The sequence below is a fragment of the Mesoplodon mirus genome (genome assembly GCF_964341445.2).
Source record: "Mesoplodon mirus genome assembly, chromosome: 19".
Taxonomy (NCBI): domain Eukaryota; kingdom Metazoa; phylum Chordata; class Mammalia; order Artiodactyla; family Ziphiidae; genus Mesoplodon; species Mesoplodon mirus.
The window spans coordinates 30,782,038-30,805,042 of NC_138995.1; the positions used below are offsets into that span (position 1 = coordinate 30,782,038).

The following is a 23,005-nucleotide window of genomic DNA, read 5'->3' on the forward strand; positions in this document are numbered from 1 at the left end:
CGCCATGGTGCTGTTGCCAACGTTTGGACCCTTGAGCAGGTCATCTCCTGGTTCTCAACACCCCTATCTACCTACACAGGGTTCTACTCTCCACATCCTACGTGTCTAATATAGTCTGTGGGTGATGACTCTTTTGCCATGGCAAGCAGGGATCAGTCACTTTTGCCAAAACAAAAGGCAAAAAACACCAAAAGGAATCCCCCACCCACTCCCTTAAACACAGAGGCTTGACAGAAAAGAAGTATATTCCCACTTGGAGGCATGGAAAATATAAACAAGTCCCTTGGGTGTCTTATTCATAATGATGCTAATGGAAGACACTCCTCTTCCACTCAAGTATGTCAATGCATCTCTGAAGTCGTAACACAGAAAACCACAGAACACACTGGGGAGGGGAAGAGACTTGTCTAACAGCAGCATGTGATTAGCAGAGGCTAAAGTGTAACCCAGGTAATCCTGGTTTCTGGCCACACAGCCCTTCTGATTACTGGTTGAGGTTGCCTTAGGACACACATAACTGTAAGTGAGGTTTTACTCGAAATTACAACAATCTGATCCTTCTCCTAGTACCCCAGCTACACTCTAATAAGACCCATCCCTTTTCCTCGGCTTTTCCACAACAGACACACACTTGTGCAATAAAGAAGGTATGTCTGCCCCTTTGGGGGTCAGTTTCTTCCATGCAACTTGCAACAAAGCGCACCTTGGATTTTAAGAGCACGATCCTGTAGTTCTGGTATTGATTTTTCATTTTGCCCCATAACTACCACCACGACTTTACAACTGATACACAGCATGAACGGTTTCCTTGGCCCTAGAGGCCAAATTAATCACAACATTCAACAATCTGTTTTTTTATGACACAGAGGTCAATGTTCGTTTTCAACATAAATTGTAAAAGCCATGGCCAGCGCCCAGTGCCATTCTGGAGATGCATTGGTAAGTTGCCCCCCACTCGTGATTGAATACAACAATGGTTTTGCCAATTAAAATGTTCATGGCTTTAAGTCAGCCCTTATTTAGTCAGCTACTGGGCAACTGCAGGTCTACAGGCCCATTGCCGGAGGGACTCAGAATTCTGACAGCTAACTGCAAGGCCCCATCTGTACATTGCTGTGATCTGATCTGAGAGGAAGTTTCTCAGAGCAGCTCTGTCTTCCAGGGATGCTATAGGTCAAACTGAGGGGACTGGGAAGAGGCCCCTTGTCCTTCTGCCCTTACCGTCCTACCGGCATCTTCCATGCTGAATTCAAAAGTAGGGTCGCTCTTGACCCTCATCATCTCTCCATGGGGTTTGACACTATGTTTCCTTCAATTCTACCATCTACTTCCGGTTTTCTTTGCACCTCTCTGGCTGCCATCTCCGGTTGTTTCACTGGCTCTCCTGTGCTTGTCCTTTATACTAGGTCACCCCACACTCCGCCTGTGATGCTGCTTGAATCTTTCACCTACATTTGCGCTCCCTTATTCCACTTCCTTCCGCTGTGTCTCCATGTAGATGGCAGCCATGTGTCAGGAGCTTTCAAACGTGGATGAACATATGGGAGAACATTGCCTGGCACATGACAGGCACGCCTACTGAAGACATGAATCCAAGTCCCGAATCTATACTTGGGTCTGACGTGACCATACTTCAGTCCTTCTGAGATTTCCAGATCTTCTTAGATGTTCTACTGGCTCCTCAAACCCAGTACGGCCCTACACGTCCTCCTCTTCTGTTCCTTCGCTCCGTAAATGGCATCCTCATCCATCTAGTAACTAAGACCCGGTATCGTGCACAATGGCCCGTGACTCTTCCTCATCTTTCATCCCTCACATCCAATTATGAAGTTCTATGTACCTCTCTAAAAACAAAACAAAACCCTGGAATTCATCTCTCTTTTTATTCTCTCTATCACCGCCCTGGTTGAGAACCTCGTTACTGCTCACCGGCATATCTGCAACGGGTCTTCCTGTCCACAGCCTCTCCTCCCTACAGTCTACCCACTGTGCTGCTGCCAGTTACACTTTTGAAAAATGAATCCTCTTCAAAAATCTTTGAAACCACCCCCCGCCATGATCTCCAGAATAAAGGCCAGATTTCTAAGCATGCCATTCAAGGCTCTTCATAAGTTGGCCCCATTCTCTCCTTTTCACTTGCTCTCTAGTTCCTAGGTGGCTGCCCCTCTCTCTTCCATTCCACCCCCAATAGGTACTCGAAGCACTGGTGACAATGTACTCTGTCATTTCTGCAAGCCCGCCCTAGTGTTCTAGAGCTGAGCCCTAGTATTCTAGAGCTTTAGCCCTTGCCTAAAATGGGGCCCATCCCTCTTTTTCACCTGCAAAAACTCTGCCTATCAAAAGCCAGTTCACTCTTCAAGGTACAATGAAGAGGAAACCTCCTCTTCCATGAAGCCTACCCCAGCTTTCTCAATCTGGCTTATATTCTCCAGGGCACTCTCTCTCAACATTTTGTTTCCACCTCTCATTTGACATTCCACATCATGCCTTATATATGTGTACATCTATTTCCTTAACATGCATGTAAGCTCCACAGGTGTAGCAACTCTTGATTTTCTCCATTGCTTGCTACGTTAAATCTTAAAAAACAAACAAAAAAATCAGTATCTGTTTGCTGGATTCGGCTGAAGCCTGACCTGGACTTTGCACCCCTCTAGTACATGCCAACTGACTACAAAAAGTACTTTGTCAGGCTTCCCTGGTGGCGCAGTGGTTGAGAGTCCACCTGCCGATGTGGGGGACACGAGTTCGTGCCCCGGTCCGGGAAGATCCCACATACCGCGGAGCGGCTGGGCCTGTGAGCCATGGCCGCTGGGCCTGCGCATCCGGAGCCTGTGCTGCGCAACAGGAGAGGCCCGCGTACCGCAAAAAAAAAAAAGTACTTTGTCAAAAAACTTTACAGACCCTACTAGAAGATGGAACACTTAGGAAATGGCAATCTGGGCACCATCCCAGGTCAGCCGGTCAAGGCAAGAGGGATACGGGACTCTCAGAGAAGGATGCTAAGTTATCTTAATTTCAGGCCATAGAGAAAACAAATGGATACTCTCTTGGGGGCTTGAAAGTTATCACATTTCTCCCTCATGCTTGAGACATGTTTATAAATACAGAAGGCCATAATAAAACTCACATGAGAGACAAAACTCAACTGCAACAAGTGTTTACACTCTAATCAGGACAACAAATCACTTCTCACCAGGAGATTCCAACTCAGTCAGCATGAGGAGTCTTGTATCTGTGCCAAGGATACCCTGGACCAGAGACCCTCCTGGTCCCTTCAAGCTGGATGGTGACTCTGGGCATCAACACAGGAAGAACAAGAAAGAATGGCATCTAAATGACACTGCTGAAACCACTGTCGAGATTCTGCATGGCTCCTAGTGCCAAAATATACGGGCCCTTGATATTTCTTGATTTGTCACATGACTCTCAACCTAGACAAGCATAGGGCAGTCCCAAGGATAAAGGCTCCTGACCTCTCTGACAGGAAGAGGTTGGTGGCCAAGGTTCCCGGATTGCTTATGTCTAGCAAGGGAGAGAAAAATGTGACCACCCCTAGGAACCCTGGCCTTTCTTAAAGTCTAAGGTGAATGATGTTTGGAAGATACTAAAATTAGGAAAGGAATAGTTACAGAAGGCATAATTGAGATTCACCTGGAGGCAGCTTATCCTCCCCTCCTCCTCCTCAATTCACTCATCTGTTCACAACCGTTAAGAATTGGACAATGGCTTCACCAGGAGGCTTACCCGGAATGGTTGTACATTTTCGAGTTGCCTCTTACAGAGAAAATTTGGTGAGGGCTGTCTTATTGCAGAGAACAGTACCCAAATTAATACTATGGAATTGGCTTGTATTCCAATAATTGGGAGGAATCTGTACAAAGAAACCACATGGCTAGTCACATTCTATTTTACAATATGATCAACGATTCCCTGTTCTTTGCCAGGGGATGATGGTTAATGAGATTCACAAATTAACCACCAAAAATCACTTCATCTATTTTAATGTCTCTAGCAGCACTGGATCTTCATGAAACTGATAAGTGCTCCTAAGCTCTATCTGCCATAAATGCTCAATGCATCCAGAGTAAAGCTTGAGCTTCTGGGAGTGGCTTTCATGAAGGTAACAGGAAAGGACAGCACAGGGACCGGACTAGTTGGACAGGCCAAGTGGCAAACTGAGCTGAGATCTGAAAAAAGAGTAGAAGTAATCTATGCCTATGCTTTGGTGAAAGAAGACATTCCAGGAAGAGGAAACAATAATATGTGCAAAGTCCTTGAAGAAGAAGGAAGCACAATGCATTGGCTTCGTTGAGAAAATGCCAGGGTGGTGAGAAATACGGAGAGTGAAGTGGCTGGAGGGGAGGAAAGGCAAAAGAGGTGGGCTGAGGATAAAATATTTTAATCTTTACCCTGAGAGCAACTCGAACCCACGGAGGAGCTTACACAGGAAGGGGCATGGTTAGATTTGCATTTGAAAACACTGCCCTTGGTTGCTGTGTGAAGAACACAGGAAACCAGACAGCAGCTACTGCAACAGCCCAGGGGAGTGGTGATAGTGTCTTGGACCAGACTGGTAGCACCAGAGATGTAAAGGAGTGGATATTTCAGGAATAAAAGTTCTCAGAGCGGATATGTGGGGTGGGAAGGGGGAAGGAAGTCTCAAGGATGACTCCCTGCTTCTCTCATGAAGAGCGAGGTGGGTAGTGGTACCACTTCCTGAGTTAGAGAACTCTAGAAGGAGACTAGCTTTGGGGCACTGCCAGCCCCACTTTAGGAGGCTTAACTATAACCTGCATTTCCCATCCTCAACCATTACACATGCTATTCCCTCCATGGGAGATGTCTACTCTCTTCCCATCCCCATCACCACCTGCCAAAATTCTCCCCATTCTATATGATTTAATTCAGAAGTCCCTGCTGATCAAGAAGACTTCCGAAATCCTACCCATCCACGTGTATCCCACCATCTTCCAAGCTTTCACATCTCTGTTTGTACCTTTGACCGACATCATCTTCCTTCCACCTTGTATATCAATAATAAAGATGTCTGTTTCCTTTCTGAGTCCTCCACAGAGTTTAGGAAATGCAGCAGGCACTCAATACATTTGTTTTCGTTTAAAGTGAGACATCTTTCCTGTTAATTGACTCATACGTTCATGTATTTGTCCACTCAATCAAATCAAATTTGGTGAGAGGTCAGATACTTACCTGTTGAACAGTAGTTCTAATCCAGATATTATTGTTTTTTACAAATTGAAGGTTTGTGGCAATCCTGCATCAAGCAAGCCATTTTTCCAAAAGCATTTGTTCACTTGGTGTCTCTGAATCACATTTCAGTGATTCTTACAATATTTCACACTTTTCCATTACTATTATATTTGTTAGGGTGATCTGTGATCAGCGATCTTTGATGTTACTAATGTAAAAAGATTATGACTCACTGAAGGCTCAGACGATAGTCAGCAGTTTTTAGCCTTAAAGTATTTTTAAATTAAGGTATGTACATTTTTTAGACATGATTCTAAAAATATTCACATAATAGACTACAGTAAACATAACTTTTGTACACACTGGGAAACCAAAAAACCTGAGTGATTAACTTTCCTGCAAATTCACTTTATTGCAGTGGTCTAGAACTGAACCCACGATACCTCCAAGGTATGCCTATATTAGGATATTCACTAAAACATTATTTACAAAAGCAGAAGACTGAATACAGTAGGAGACTGGTTAAATAAATAAATAAAGTTAAATAATTTATTTAACCATACAATGAAAAGCTATGCAGTTATAAATGAATGTACAAATATGAAAAGATCTCTAAGATATCGTGTTTATTCATTTGAAAAAAAAGCACATAAATATTTGTAAGTATAAAGAATATCTCTGGAAAGGTACAAAAAAATTTTTGTGAATAGCGCTAGCCTCTGGGGAAAAAGAAATGGGTGTCTGGGAGAGTGAGTGGAGGGAAAGACTTACTTTGCACTGTACATGCTTTGATACTTTTTGAATTCGGCGCCATGTGCATGTGTCAGCAAATAGTCCTGGGAGAGCTGATCTGAAAGACCTAGCTCAGGTTCCATGCTTGTGGAGTAGCCAGACGAAGGCAATGCAACTCCACCTGCATCCACTAAAAGAAGCTGGTCCCCAAAAGAACATCCAGAGGCTGTTAGAGAAGGAGGAATGGACGCTGGATGAACAGAAACAATTGTTTACCTCAACACGAAAGAGCCTAATTTTGATATGCCAGGCCCAAACACAGGCAGAGAAAAGACTCCAGAGAAACATTCCTTTTATCATATTTTGTTATTAGCATCCAGCCGAAAGCTGGTGAATGCATCAGAGAAGGCATAGACACTGGGAGACTTAGCGCATGGTGGAAAATGCTGAACTGGGAATTGGGGAATCTGGGTTCTATGTCCACCAGTACCTGGCTCTGTTGCCCCCAGACAAGCCTCTGTACCTCCTGAGCCCTTCCTTTGCCAAAAAGAAGAGAATGCGGTGACCATCTCTTGGGTCCCTTCCAACTCTGATGCTCCAGGATTCCACGCAGTTGACCTCAGCTTGTCAGAGCCTAGCAGTGTGGGTACCACGGTACAGTCAAAAAATAAAGGGCACAGGATTAATGTTCCAGCCTGGAAAGACAATGACAAATCTGCCTACATCTCTGCTACCAGTTTCTCTGGCACTGTGAGGAAAAAAGAGATATCCAAGGAGAAGGCATTCTGAAAAGTACGAAGTCCACTGTGTTCTCTAGGAAAGCGCCACCTGGGTGTGACTCTCTCATAAGGTTCTCTGGTACATAAACAGTAGCCCTATAATGTCATTTCTCCATCTCGCTAATAAATAAGGTGGCCTCTACATTATCTCAAGACCTTAGATTCCCAAACAGAAACAAAGGCAATCTTGCAGAAGCTCGCATCTGAAGAACCAACTCACAGAGAGTTATTAATCACTCAAGAATTAACATCTCGTGCCTTGGAAGTAATCAAAGTAGTCACTAGAAAATAAAAACATCACAGAGGGAAAAAGTGAAAGTCTAGCAGAAATCTATATATAAAGCTGGGAGAGACCAGAATGAACAGCCACCATTTACATTCCGAACACTGACTCCGTCTTTCAAGTGGTGTGACTGACATGCCAAAGTGCAATGGCAAATGTAGGACAGCGTGGAGTGCACAATCACTAACTTGGAGCTATTAGCCAAAGAATGGGGAGATACGCGTGGGAAAGAAAACGCTCTTTTTCAGCGGTGGAAATGACAGATTACCACACCTGCTATCCTGATCCAAATCAAGTAACTCATGAATGACACTTTGACTGTATTTCAAAACACTTCTATGCAAGTACTTACATCTTCAAGACTGCTGCCTCTAGAAAAGGCAGTGGAGATGTCATTTCCTCCAAACCACAATTCCAATATCCAAAAAAAAAGAAAGGAAATAGACCTAAGGTTCCTAAACACAGAAGAGAATCACAGGTGGTTCCCACAAGGGAAGACCTGCCTCTGACCAAAGTCCAAAATTATTAGGCTGGTATTCAATTTTTTATTTTTATTGAAGTATAGTTAATTCACAATGTTGTGTTAGTTTCAAGTGTATAGCAAAGTGGTTCAGATATATACATACTTATTTATATATATATGTATATACTTACATTCTTTTCCAGATTCTTTTCCATTATAGGTTATTACAAGATATTGAGTATAGTTCCCTGTGCTATACAGTAGGTCCGGTATTCAATTTTTGAGGAAAAAAAAAAAAAAAGACCTTGGTTGGAAAAAGCCTCAACTCATTTGTAATTCTCCTTCTGAAAATGTAGTGTTGCTTGTTCGCTGTATTCAGGATGCAAATAGGTCTTGGAGTCAGTGCAAATAATACAGTCTTGACTTGTTTCCCAAGTAAAATCTTTGCAAATGCAAGATAATAAAATAGTTTCATTTTATTTTTAGTTGTGCATGTTTAGCACTTTGCTTCCCATGACTTTGATAGGAAGCCAGTTATTAAAGGGTGAGAGCGCCTTACCTTACAGAGAAATGCATTAGAAAAAGAAGGTCCTTGTTAATCTCCCTAATCTCTCTCATTACTGGACTCACCCAAAGCACACTCCATCCAGTCTAATCAAATTTGTGAGCAGAGCTTGTGTTTTCCCACTACAGTGTCTCTGCTTCGGCCATCTTTGCAGACTCCACCTGGCTCTAGCTATCAAAATCCTCTGTATTCCCAAAGGCCTCTGTCAGAATTCACTTTTCTCCTTTGTTTTTCCTCCCTTTGAATTACTTACTGCCTTGTGCCTTATCAACCTGGGAGACACAAGTCCTCACTTTTTGTATAACTTCACACTACCTATGCAAAGTGGAGCAGATGAATGATTAAATGACTAGGGTGAAGAAAAACAGTTCTTTTTCACTCTTTCAAGAGTTTTCAAATATATCATTATTGTCCAATTTTCTAAGGTATCTTTCATAAAAATGTCTCAGCATGGAATAATAGAAGCTAAAAGGCAAAAGGGGGAAGATTCTGAATTTTCAGATTTTAAAGACAGAAACTAAGTGTCTTCACATATTGCTGCTTTTATGAGAATATTCTATTCAATTGCCAGGTTTTTCAGACAACTCAATAAAAAGGTCAGCTTCTTTCAGGGCTCTTACTTGTCTTCAAAAATATAATCAAGGCTATTCCAATCAAGACAGAAAACAACACTGCTTCATTAACTAAACTAATAAGCCAGATTCTTCCTCCCATTAAAGAAAAATAGAAATAATTAAAAGACAGGTCTTGACCTAGAGATTATCATACTAAGTGAAGTAAGTCAGACAGAGAAAGACAAATATCATATATCGCTTATATGTGGAATCTAAAAAAAAAAAAGATACAAATGAACTGACATGCAAAACAGAAATAGACTCACATACACCTGAAACTATCACAACATTGTTAATCAACTATACTCCAATAAAAATTAAAAGGTAAAAAAAAAGAAAAGCAATAGACCCACAGACATAGAAAACAAACTTATGATTACCAAAGGGGAAGGTGGGGAGGGATAAACTAGGAGTTTGGGATTAACAGATACAAACTACTATATATAAAACAGGTAACCAACAAGGACCTACTGTATAGCACAGGGAACTCTACTCGATATTTTGTAATAACCTATAAGGGAAAAGAATCTGAAAAAAATATATATATATATACACACGTGTATATATATATGTATGTGTGTGTACATATATATATATATATATATATATATATATATAAAACTGAATCACCTGAAACTAACACAACATTGTAAATCAACTATACTTCAATTAAAAAAAATTTTTAAAAAAAGACAGGTCTTGAGAACCGCAGCAGGCCACCTTATGCTGTTCACGACTGCCTAACTGGACACCATCTATACTTATTCCGTCTCAAGATGAGAACAAGATGGAGCACTCCAGAAGAACCAGTCAGAAGACCTGGGCATCAGCAGCAAACAACTTCCTCAATAAAGACAGGGGAGAAGGGGGAAGGAGAGGGGAATCTTCAGCCCCCACTGGCAGGTACCCCAAAATCCTCTGTAAGGCTTAGATCCCCCCAAGGAGCCAAGTCAGCCTCATGGACTTGGCCTCAGCAGTTCTGTTGCTTATAAAATGACCAAACTTCTCCCTTTGTTCTGGCAAAAGACTTCCTGTGAGAAAGCAGTAATCCTTTAAAGCTTTCCAGTCCAAAGGTCTCTCCTGGTTTGTATTCCTCCCATCCCCACCCCCCAGAGGAAAAGCTCAATCACATCACAAGGCATTTCTTGGTTCCAAGATGTACTGGATCTCAAGGACTCCTGGTGAGGAGAGAAAACTGGTCATCTGAACATTCTTTCCTGGGATCTGTCTGAAGTGTAGACAAGCAGCAAAGATGAATATTAACATGCCTTCCATCATCAAAAGCTATTGCATACCCAAAGGATGATAAATATTTTAATCAGTTTTCAGCTTGTCTAGCAGAAGTCAGTTTGCTCCTCAGAGATTTCCCTAGTTCTCTACCCCACACCTGTCCAGTTCACGCCACTTTCCCTATCTAACTTGGGAAATTAGTCATGAAAAGTCCAAGCTCTGTTGGGGAATTCATTTAATTTTATGACAACTGCACTCTATTAAGTTCTTCAAGAATAGGGAAATCTAAAATACGGAGAATGCTAACAAATGAGGCAAAAACACCATGATTCTAAGTTTTCACAGCACTATTACTCGGGGAAACTTAATAACCTACTTACATCTCTCATTTTTTAAAAAAAGAGTTTTCATATTTGCATAAGTTGTTCGCCAGTGATTGCTCCATCTTCACAGTGTAAATGCCAAAGGCATAAAACAGAACATTCTGGTACATCCTCTGTGCTCTTGATGTTATTATTACTTTTTAATGTGCAAGATGTTTTGGGGGTACTGCTAGGAGGGTTACGTTGGTTTAAAAATAAAACTAACCCCAAAATATTCCTGGGAAGCAGGACCTAACATTTGAGGAAAATGTACAGAGTTAAAAAGAATGTATTGCAGGCTATGCTATTGAGCCTGAAAGTGAGGAAATGGCAAGGCTGGAATGCTGACCCAACATGAATTTATTTTTGTTTGTTTTGTTTTGTTTTGTTTTGGCTGAACCCAGGCCCCCTGCAGTGGAAGCGTGGAGTCCTAACCACTGGAATGCCAGGGAACTCCCCATTTCTTTTTTTTTAAATTGAAGTATAGTTAATTTACAATGTTGTGTCAGTTTCTGGTATACAGCAAAGTGATCAGTTATACATACATACATACATACACACACATATATATATATATATATATATATATAGTTATTCAGAGTCTTTTCCATTATAGGTTATTTATAAGATATTGAATATAGTTCCCTGTGCTATATAGCAGGTCCATCCTTGTTGTTTATCTATTTTATATATAGTGGTGTGTATCTGTTAATCCCAAACTCCTAATTTTCTTTAACAAGTTAGGGGTCGATTACCTACTAAATATCAGGCACTGTTCTAAGAGCTGGGGAAACAATAGTGAATAAAACAAAGTCCCTGCCCTCATGAGGATTCTATAAGTAGAGGCAGACCGTAAACACATACACGGTATCACGGCAGGCAGGGGAGAGCGGTAGGAGGGAAAGCAGAACAGAGCCACTCTTGCTCTGCAACCAGAGAGGGCTTAGTCAGAGAAAACCCTCTCCAAGGAGGGACAGCAGTAGAGAGTTGGGAAGCAAGTGACAGAGTGAGTCAGGAGAAGGAAGAATGTGCCAGACAGAGGCAACAGCAAATGCAAAGGCCCTGAGGCAGGAGGAAACCAGGTATGTTCTAAAGACAGTAAAGAAGGCTAGAAGGAGGAGGGGGAGGGGGGAATAGACTTAGGTGGGGAGAGGAGGGAGTGGGTGGACAGATCCTAGAGGGCACTAGGCCCCTCACAAGGAAGTTGGATTTCTGAACGGGATGGTGAGTTTGGGCCAGGGCAGTGAAATAACCTGACATACTTGAAAGGAACACTCTAACAGGGGTGGACGTGTAAGTGGTAGAAATAGGGAGGTTATTTACATCAAGGTAGTAGCAGAGAGGGTGGTAAAGAATAATTAGATTATGAATCTATTTTGAAAATAGAGCTAACTGGATACACTGATAAATCAAGAGATAAATCAAGACAACTCCAAGGTTTCTGGCTGTGCAATACTGTGCAATGCTGGGAGAAAGGCTAGGGGGAATTATGGGAATCAAGAGTTTGGTTTTGGATTTGTTACATTTGAGATACTTATTACTAGACGGCTGAAGAGGGCACACCTTTCCCAACTACGGTTCAGGTGGCCCAAGATATGAGACCCCAGAACCAAGAAAATACTAATTTATTACAAGGAATGACATAACCCACTACTTTCGTCCATTAAAAAATTCACTGGTGGGCTTCCCTGGTGGCGCAGTGGTTGAGAGTCCGCCTGCCAATGCAGGGGACACGGGTTTGTGCCCCGGTCCGGGAAGATCCCACATGCCGCGGAGCGGCTGGGCCCGTGAGCCATGGCCGCTGAGCCCGCGCGTCCAGAGCCTGTGCTCCGCAACGGGAGAGGCCCGCGTACCGCAAAAAAAAAAAAAAAAAATTCACTGGTAACCGCATGAAAAGTTTATGACATTAAATAAAATACAAGCCTTCTTAATCCCTCAACATCTGTTAAAGAAGATCTGATGCATAATTCTGGGCAATTTCATAAGTGCTCATTTAAATTAATAACATTTAAGTTAGTGGGATATATAGTATCAAGCTACCACCTGTTCCAGGTCTTTATAACCAGAGCAGATTTGTCTTAAACACTGAAAATTAATTTTGAATACGGCCATAAGACTCCAGATTTTTATGTGAAGGCTAATTTTGTCAATCAATCAAAACCAAGCTGGAGATTATCTGAGATTTTTATACACATCAAGGAAAAATTTACAAATGAGATTGTCACAGATGGTTCCAGATGGGCTGTGATTGTGTAAGGAAATACCAAAAAGTTGATCATACTTTACGTGTTAGGGAAAAGACGGTGTTAAGAATATCATCTACAAATGATCACAGAGAGTCTTTCAGGAAGACCGAAAAGGCAACATATCAGTTTCCTTTGGTTTAAAAAAAAGGTCATTTTTTGCAGATGTCAACAAGAAGAGAGCAGGACGATGGTTATGTTACCCTTAATGCACAAAAGAGTCGACTTAATGTGTTCCCAGAGCTCTCTGGGATTTCGGCACTTGGAGCCCGTTTGTCCATAGAGACATTTTTTGCAAAATACGGAAAGGTGCCCAGCCCTGCCTCCCAAAGTATTTATTACCGGAGTAGCCCTGAGTTCCAGACCACTGTGAGTCCCTTTAGCTCCAGGACTGACCCTAGTTCTAGAGGAAGGGAAATGGGAAACAGGGAGGGATGCTGGCACTAAGGAGACTCAGTCAAATGACCTCTAAGTAAGGGGTCCAAAATTGACACCTGTTTACACTTCCTTCTAAAATCACTCCTGGTGATGACTTGCATGTGTCTAGTATTTTTATATTTTACGAACTCTCTCATAGGATCATCAAAACACTTTTCTTCAGAAGGGAATAGTTTTAGGGACCATTCAATAACCACCTTGGGAAATAAGATCCTAAGACCTTGATTAATATTCCCAACAGTTGGTACATAGCCTTTGGAAATCTTGCTTCCCTTGCAAAACCGTAGGCCTGTCGGATTTTTTTGTTTGTTAGTTTTTTAAATCATTTCATTCCTTTAAACTGACCTTCTTCTAGAATATGTCAAAGATATTTATAAAAAGATAAATGACAGACTAGAGCTGAATTTACTGTCCCACTCCCTACCCCCCAAAACACCAGAGGAAATAAAGTATACATTTGTTTTATGCTCTATCTTTTCTAGGAAAAATGGAAAGTCCTACCACCCCAATCTGGTCCGAAGGTTTCTGAATTCACATCTGAAATGCTACGATGGTCTGCTAGTCAAAGCAATGCAAAATAAACTCTAGCAGCTAAGGCTCCAATAGCTCCCCAGGGAAAACCAGTAGGCTCTTCACACCTTTACATCAATCTGAATTCCAGTGTAGTTAAAACTATATATAACAATAGAATTTGTCTACTTAAAAAATATATCAAACATATGTGAAATGGGTGTGTGTGTGTGTGTCTGTGTGTTTATTAACAAATGCTAACAAAATGTAGCTAAAGCCTATGAAACTAGGCTCAAATAGAAACCTTGGCTGTTTATTCCATTTTTCTCTCCACAAACTAATAAGAGTTAAGAGAGATGGCAAGGCTTTCACTTGGAATCTCCCGGCTCCTGTTGCTTTGTCTCACCATCTTCAGCATTTTTAGCCTTTTTCTCATTGTGAGCAGAGCAGAGGCACTGGAACAATCCTCTTAACATTCCTGGAATGTAACAGGCACATCCTAGTACTTGGTACCGATAAAGCTCAGCTCTCATACGGCTCATGGAAGGGTTAAAAACAGAAAGTCCTACCCACTGGTTTGTTCTGATGTTCCTGGAGATATTGTCACTGGATGTATCCTCAGTAGAATTCTATTCAACACCTCTGTCTTTAAGTACAAAGCTGTAGGCTGTAGTAGCTTTAAGAAACATAAGTATCCCTTTTTTCTGCTGCACAGTATCTGTGTGTGAAATTCTCTAAAGGGGTTTAAGTATTTACCCTGAACACTATCAGACGGTTTCTGAAATTTTCCTTATCCAGTTGCAAAAACACTTCAAAGAGAATCATAAACACAGCCCTTTGTGCTTTCCATGCACATTCTGTTTCTGAGGCTTAAGCCTGAATTCTCTTGGAATTGTAAATTTCTTCCCAAAAAGACAGGATTCACAACACTTTTTTTTTCTTAATTCATTAAGTCTGCAGCAACAAAGGAAAAAACTGGAAAAATCTGAGAGAAATCCAGAAGGCAATCAAAGGCATCAAAACCTGTTCGAAATTCATTGTTAAATTATATGTACAATTTCCCCCCAGATATTTTACTCTTAATAGAATAATACGGAGGTGTGGAATTGGAGTAGGGGTGGAGAGGGAGGCATATGGAAAGAACCAACCTTCAGTGGACACGTTTAAGGTAAGAAAAAATGTGAGCCGAGGGTTTTAAGCCACTATAGCTGAAAAGTTACTTTTTTCTTTTCTCCAAATTTCCAAAGCTAAGCAAACATAGAAGGTCCCAGAGCTCAGAGTCTGCATACACAATTTGAATTGTTGGGTGCTTGTGACTGTTTACCTGCCTCCAATCCACGCTTCTCCTGAGCCACTCAGCACTGTACCAGTCAAAAAAGTGAAAAGGGAGTTTAAAATTTCATTTAAAACCACTAGACATTTCACACCAGATCCTAAATTACTATAATATACTTTGCTCCTATATCAGAAATGCTAACACTGGAAAATGGAAGACAGGATTAATATTAGCAAATATAATTTAGTATATACATTAACGTTAAAGGGGAGAGATATATAAATATATACACATACACACACACACACACATATATATATAAGTTGATGACTCCACCATTAATACGGACAAAAAATTAACATTTATATTTACATCACTTTCTTCCTCACACCCCCAAAAATCTTTAATCTTGGAAGAAAGTTTAAAATGAACTTAGCTAACTGAACTATAATTAAGATGGCAAAAACCAGTATACCTCGCATATATTTCAGTATGTGAAAAAGCAGCCTTGTTCCTCTATTCAGTTACAAAGAATTTAATCTAAAGCACTGTGATGATAGCTTCATTAATCTCTCCAAAAACAAACAAACTGCTACTCGGCTCAATCATTCCCCACCTTAGTGTAACCTATACTAAGAAGGGCTCAGCCAGACAGCAACGGACAGGCTCCATGGCCTGAGCTTTCCCAGATGATTTACACAGGCCAGAATGACAAGCTGAAAGGCATGACTCATCTTGAAATTAAACGATTACAACTAACTCCTAAAGGACAACTTTCACATTCTTAAGTATCTTTCTCTCTTAAAACTTTAACAACAAGAAACTGAACGGTATCAAATAAAACACCTACTCATTTTCCACATCTCTCTGCTCTCCCGTGCCAAATTTTAACATAAATGGGTAGAATTAAATGTAGCCGATAGCTTACCTAACATAATTATATGTTGTGTTTTACACTGTTTCAAAACGGATACATTAAAATAATCCAGTCTTGGCTCTGACCCACTAAAGTCAATAAAGGTTATTAAGGCCAACTGCCATGTAAATGCACTGCTATCCCAGCACGAGGACCTGTCAAGGCAGGAAATGCAATTCAAAACATTCAAAACGATCAGGATCTACCCTTGTCTTCTAGAAAAAAAAAAAAAAAAAGCAATGAAAAAAGAAGGAGGAAATTTCTCTCCAGTACAAAAATCATCCTTACTTCTGCAAATGTTTACTCTGGAAAGTATTCTAGAATATTCTATTGAATTATACCAAATTGATCTTTTCTTTTTTTTAAGGTCAAAAGGAAATGAATAAATGTCATCAATTTAGAGGACATCACACCTAGCATTCTTTTCTGTATCACTGTGAATTCAATAGTGTTAAAACATTTTTATAGGTAAAATAAATGTCAGTTTTGCAAAGTGCGATACCAGACCCTAAGAGACAAATGGCCTATCCGTTGAATCTCTGGCTACAGCAAGACTTCCTCACCTCACAGGAGAGTTCGGCTTTTCATATTTTTTACCCAGAAAGCAAAGCCTGTACAGTTTCTTTTCAAATGGTAACTCTCTCTTATCCTGAACAGTCTCCCCATAATACGCTAATCTTGGATGTGGGGTGGTGGGCTGGTTTTAAAAAAGAATAAAACACAAATACAAATATTTGAATAGTGTTAGTGTCATAATACCTTCTTGAAGGGCAAAATGAGACGAAAGACTAGGCTAACTTCCTAGGTTATAAGAAAGGGTTCTGGGGGGCTTCCCTGGTGGCACAGTGGTTAACACTCCGCCTGCCAGTGCAGGGGACACGGGTTTGAGCCCTGGTCCGGGAAGATTCCACATGCCACGGAGCAGCTAAGCCCGTGCGCCACAACTACTGAGCCTGCGCTCTAGAGCCCGCAAGCCACAACTACTGAAGCCTGCGCACCTAGAACCTGTGCTCCGCAACAAGAGAAGCCACTTCAATGAGAAGCCCTCACACCACAATGAAGAGTGGCCCCAGCTCGCCACAACCAGAGAAAGCCTGTGTGCAGCAATGAAGACCCAACGCAGCCAAAAATGGATAAATAAATTAATTAATTTAAAAAAAAAAAAAAGAAAAGAAAGGGTTTTGGTGTTCTGGGCTTAATGGCTCATAACTTCATGAGGTAATATTCAGGGAAAATGTGGTATTTTATCAGAATGTCATTCAAATATAAGGTTTAACATTTACATCACAAGAGCATGCCCAGAGTAAAACTATCCTCGGGGAGGGAAACGTTAAGAATAAACAGTGTGATAAAAAAAATGTTGCTTGCTGGAACAGGGGATTGGCAGTGGAGGCTAGGGGAGTTTTAGAGACAGCTGATTAAACTTTTTAAAATTTGTGACTGGTTATGACATGTGAAGCAATTACCATTAATGGAAGAAATGTGATTTCAAAGCTCATTTTCCGTTCTTCTTTTATATCCTACCTGAGACTACTCCTTTCCAACCACAAAGGAAAAAAATGAACACAAAGACAGAGAGGAATTACAACACAAGTCTCTTCCCTGGTATGAGGGCTGTCAAAGGTTGCTTTAATCACAAGCAAAAGGTGAAAAGTAATGTATATATTGCCCGAGGTTTTTTGTTTTATTTTCTCGCCAAAGGAGATCAATGCTATGTTGCAGAACAGACAAAATACATTAATTAGAGAAATCTTTCCACAACACACATGTGATTTTTACAATTCAAAACAGCATAACGATAAAGAAGAATCATTTGTCTAAAAGGATCATCATTTTGAGTCGTATATTCCCTGGAAGCAAAGTGAGTACATTCAGAAAGGCTGTTTGGCTTAGTCTAATTCTATAGAATCCAAATGTGCACCAAACAGTGCACTTTTTATGTTAAATTGCTGTTGAATTTGTTAACCCACAACTGATTTCCTGTGTTATGGAATCTTGGAGATTACAGCTAACTTGAAGCAACAGGGATAATTCTGGACAGTTAATGGTGCATTTGTCTGCATTTTCCTGAAAGGCTTAGCATCTGGGGGCCTCAAACTGGTAGCTCAACATTGCCCCCTACTGCTCACAACTGAAAAAATATGAGGTGGGCTGGTACAAAGTAGGAATTTAACCAGCCAGTGCCGATTCCACCCAGAACACACAAATACCATATGGCACTGCACTAACAGCCACAGAACTGTAGACCTGCCCAATGACTATTCTCTTCTGTCTCTTCCAATAGCAAAAGTAAATTATTATGAATTTGCTAAAAGTCATTTAAAAAAAGGCTTGAAGCTGAAATTTAATTTAGAAGTGCCATTCCTTTTATCTTGGCCCAAACCTTCACTCTGCTGATAACAATCATCCTGAGACTTGCTGAGACACAGAGGCCATTGATTTCACTCAGAACACTTAGTAATGCCACACCAACTGCAAGGAAACTCGCTCTGGAGAATTCCCAAGACTGTTCTTCTTTTTAGTATTTTTACACAAGAGTTATAAAGGGAGACAGTCGACCTAATGTGCCATCACCGCCAAATTTAAAAATATATAAATAACTAAATAGTTTAAGTGAATTCATAATGAACATCACTGGTAAGCTCACAAAACCAAAGATTTCACTTAAAAAAAAAAAAGCCCTTGAACAAAAAGCAATACAAAAACATTAAAAAAAAAATCAGTGAGTTTCTTTCTTATTTTGCCAACTCTAATTGTTTAATTGTTAGAGTTTGCCAGCTCTAATTCCAAGAATTGTCAAATTACAATCCCAAAGTCAAACTGATGTCTTAGTGTCAAGGTTCAGCAAGTAAAGAAGTTCTAACTCAGATGCAAACAAAACCAGAATTACACGGTGAAAAAGAAATTCCCTAAAAATGAAGCTGCCTTTATGTCTACATCCCATAAAAATGGAGCATACTCTACACAGGCTAATTTTAGGAACAGAACTAACTGAGGAAATTTCAGCATGAACTTTTCATTACCTCCAAACCCAGTTTTACAATGCTCCACTTTGCACTGATTCAAGTCTTTGGAGAAATTCATTTCTGTGATATTGTTAGTACACTAAAAGGATTACAACATTCCCCCCCCCCGACATATATTCATGAAAAGGCACGGTTTAAAGATTTAAGGAAATGTCTGAAAAGCAGAGACTTCTGGACTCTGACCCAGACTTTCAAACTGGGGCCCCGTCAGGGTTGTGACTTGATATTTTCATTATTATAAAAGAGGGATTAGCAATAACTACCCATTTTTGCAAATCAGTTCACTGTTTCTAGCACATCTCAAAGTCTGTGCAGTGGTACTCTCTCAAGAGTTCAGCAGGCTTTTATCACTTTTCCACTACATTCCAAACCTGACGATTTGGAGGTAGAACAGTGCGGTGATACATGGCATGACCCTAGAGCCAGTCTTCCTGAGTTCTCATCCCAGCTCCCCAACTTAGTTGTATGACCTTGAGGAAGTCAGGTAAACCTTCTGTGCTTCAGTCTCCTCATGTGTAAAACGGGGGGAAAAATACCTACTTTATGGGGTTGTCATAAAAGTTAAATAGTGTCTGGTACTTAATAAGTATCACATAAGTATTTGCTATTATTACTATTGTTTTAATTTAGACTTACTCCAAGTGGCCTCAACTTGCCTTCTAGCTACATTTCCTACTACACATCCCCTGAATCCAGTGCTCTGATCACACTGTACTTCCCCACTCCTGATCTTGTTTTTACAGCTCCTGGGGCCTAATGCTTCTCTCTGAATGCCTTATCCGACCCTACTTCTCCCCACCCAAGGTCCCCAAAAGCCACATCTGCTGTTTCACAACTGTCCCAGCTCCAGTGCTCTGAATTTAATACTCCGGCCTCTGGATGGTGATTTTTTTTTTAAATCTCTATTACAGGATTTCATTTTAGCTAATGCAACACCTGGCTATATTCATGCTTCTCTCCTTGTTCAACGGAATGTAGTGGTTAAGAGCACAAGCGACAAAGCCGGGCTGCCTGGGTTTCAATCTCGCTCTGCCACTTACTCCATGACCTTGGGCGAGGCACTTAATTTCTCTAGGGCTTGGTTTTCATGCCTATAAATTAAGGTTCATAACAGTTTCTGCAACTCACAGGACTGTTGTAAGAACTTTAAAAGTTAACACCGGGAAAACTCTTAGAATAGTGTCTGGTGCATATAAAAATGCAAATGAAGTTTAGGAGTTGTACTGTTCTCATCGTCGCTTCCCAGTGTATATCTAACACGGTGCCTTACATATCAGAAACGCTCAATAAAGGTTCACTGCACTGAACTAAGCTTGTACTGACAAAATCCTTGGCTGTCCCCACTACCTTCCCAAGAGTAACCTAACTCACTAATTTAGACATTTTTGTCTTTATTTTTTTTTTTTTAATTATAGTTGATTTACAATGTTGTGTTAGTTTCAGGTGCACAGCGAAGTGATTCAGTTATACATATATATATAAATCTAGGGGCCCCTGGTGGCGCAGTGGTTAAGAATCCGCCTGCCAATGCTGGGGACACGGGTTCGAGCCCTGGTCCGGGAAGATCCCACATGCCGTGGAGCAACTAAGCCCGTGCGCCACAACTACTGAAGCCCATGCGCCTAGAGACCGTGCTCCGCAACAAGAGAAGCCACCGCAATGAGACTCCAGTGCACTGCAACGAAGAGTAGCCACTGCTCACCGCCACTAGAGAGAGCCCGCGTGCAGCAACGAAGACCCAACGCAGCCAAAAATAAAATAAATAAAATAAAATAAAAATAAATCTATTCTTTTTCAGATTCTTTTCCATTATAGATTATTATAAAATACTGAATATAGTTCCCTGTGCTACACAGGTCTTTGTTGTTTATTTTATTTATAGTAGCATGTATCTGTTAATCCCCAACTCCTCATTTATCCAGCCCCGCCTCCCCTTCCCCTTTGGGAACCATGTTTGTTTTCTATGTCTGTGAGTCTATTTCTGTTTTGTAAATAAGTTCATTTGTATCATTTTTTTTTTAGATTCCACATATAAGCAATATCATATGATACCTGTCTTTCTCTTGCATTTACCCATGCAAATTAGGCAGCCGAGGATTGCCAGAGCACAACATCCCGGGAAATCCGGTCCCAGATACTTACCAGGCCTTCCATCTTCTTCCACAGCTCTTCCAGCTGAGTCATAGGTTGACACCACCAATCGGTGCACCTTTTGTATCGAGTGCCTTGAAACCAAAACTGTCTCAGCCACTCAAACTCGACCTGGGGATCATAAAGACAAGACTGTGGTTATAATGCCCCCATGATGGACCATCAAGGACAGTAAACTTCGTCACTCAGTTCTCCTCCAGTAACTTCACAGCCATAGGGTGAGAAAAGGTGAGAAAAGCTCAGCCTAACCAGTTCCCAATATAACTTGGAGTCTCCTGAGCCTTTTTGCAAGTCAGGAAGATAGTAGTCTTAAAGCTTACTGAGGGCTTCCCTGGTGGCGCAGTGGTTGGGAGTCCGCCTGCCTATGCAGGGGACACGGGTTCGTGCCCCGGTCTGGGAAGATCCCACATGCCATGGAGCGGCTGGGCCCGTGAGCCATGGCCGCTGAGCCTGTGCGTCCGGAGCCTGTGCTCCGCAACGGGAGAGGCCACAGCAGTGAGAGGCCCGCGTATCGCAAAAAAAAAAAAAAAAAAGCTTACTGAGACAACCCAGGTCAGGCTGGGGAGGGAGTTTTCAGTCACATTCATCACTCGGGCATGAGGAAACTATAAGTCAATCAACAACAAATCCTGAGATCCTAAAGTTTACAGCAGCCTGCACTGTGTAGGATGGGAAAGATATAATCAAACAAAATATGTTTTCATTAAATATCTTTCTTAAAGACCTAGTATTAAGAGCAAAACACAGCCACATATTAGAAGATATCAATTTTAAGTTTCTTAGATCTAAAATAAACAAAGAATTTACCCATGGGCCAGGAGGAGCTGGTGGTAACATCAACTCAGATAACTTGAACAATATAAAGTTAATTATGGCAGCATAAAACCTACGGAGCCATTTAAATTGTCACTTTCAGTTCAGTCAGGGCAAATGACAATAGGTAAAAAGAACAGTAAAAACACTAATAATTTATTTTCCTTCCTATGAACCTACTACGGTAAACTTCAAATATTTGCCTCCTTAGCATCATTCTATTCTAGCCAAACCCCATTGTTCATTTGATAATCCATTCCCTTCCCCAGTCTCAGTCCATGTGGTCTGGGTAAAGCTCCAGCTCTTATACCAGGAGTGGAACGTGCAACCCAATCTGAGCCAATCAGCCCACCACACTTCTCTTAGTCACATAACTGGGTTTGGGGGAAACAGGCATATGTTCAATCAAAATAAGTCTTGAGACTGTCAGAAGATACAGGAAGAGGATTCTTCAAACATTTTGCAGAATGGGAAGAATGGAGGCAACACAGTAGGAAGCAGCTGCAAGATGAACAGTTAAAAACCAGGTCCTGGTGGCATCAACTGACTCTTGATCAAGCTATTCCTGAAGCCCTTTCTGCTTAAACTAATTCGGGTTGAGTTTTCTGCTTCCTGCAATTGAAATAATCCCAATACGTGTAGGTGAGAGGCTGAGTAAAGCTTTGAAAGAATAAGAAATTGTTTCCTATTTATGTTCTTTCACTCATCTCCAACTTGAAAATCAAATTTTACAATTTGATTTGGGATGAACTTCATTCATCCCAAAGCTCTTTCTACCTCTGTTGTCTAAAGAAATGTAGAGCTTTCACAGCTTAATGTTGAGTAAGGTTGGCTTTGCTAAGGTAATCATGTTCCATATACAGGCACAGAGCTATTATAATCTTCACCTGTTACCACAAAGTATTTTTTTTGTTTGTTTATCCATATTGAACTTTCATGAGGCAAACAAAAGCAACTTGTGAAGATTTAACAATGGTGAAAATGGCTCAAATAACTAATCTGAGAACACCAAGTCATATGAAAGGGTTTTAGTTTACATTAACTAAATGTTTGTTTGATATGTAGAACTGATTTCAGTTAAAGCTGTTTAAACAGAAAAAAAAAAAGAGGAATGTAGACAATATTCAGACAATAGTTGCTAAACCTTATCTGCAGTATTAAAAGACAGTGGTTAACAGAGGTAAACTTAACTGCTTTGAAAGGAAGATGAATACAAGTGTAGTTCAACTTCTCTTTAGATGCAGGTTTAACAACATTATTTGTTACAAGAAAAGAAGAGTTCTTTTTAATAGATTTCACATAAAATTTATTCACACTATAGGAACCTGTCAGCAAAGCATCAAGCCCTATGTTTGGGAGAGCTGAAAGGGTTTTTCTCTCTTTGGGCTGGTTT

General features: G+C 40.8%; 1 protein-coding gene across 1 annotated transcript in view; it reads right to left on the reverse strand.

The window, feature by feature from the left end:
* The window catches only part of FTO (FTO alpha-ketoglutarate dependent dioxygenase), a 372,431-nt gene that overhangs the window by 185,611 nt on the left and 163,815 nt on the right, over positions 1 to 23,005 (reverse strand). Inside the window, exon 7 of the mRNA XM_082607937.1 lies at positions 20,791 to 20,910. Coding sequence (XP_082464063.1) covers positions 20,791 to 20,910 — 120 coding nt within the window. The remainder of the gene's footprint in view (positions 1 to 20,790; positions 20,911 to 23,005) is intronic.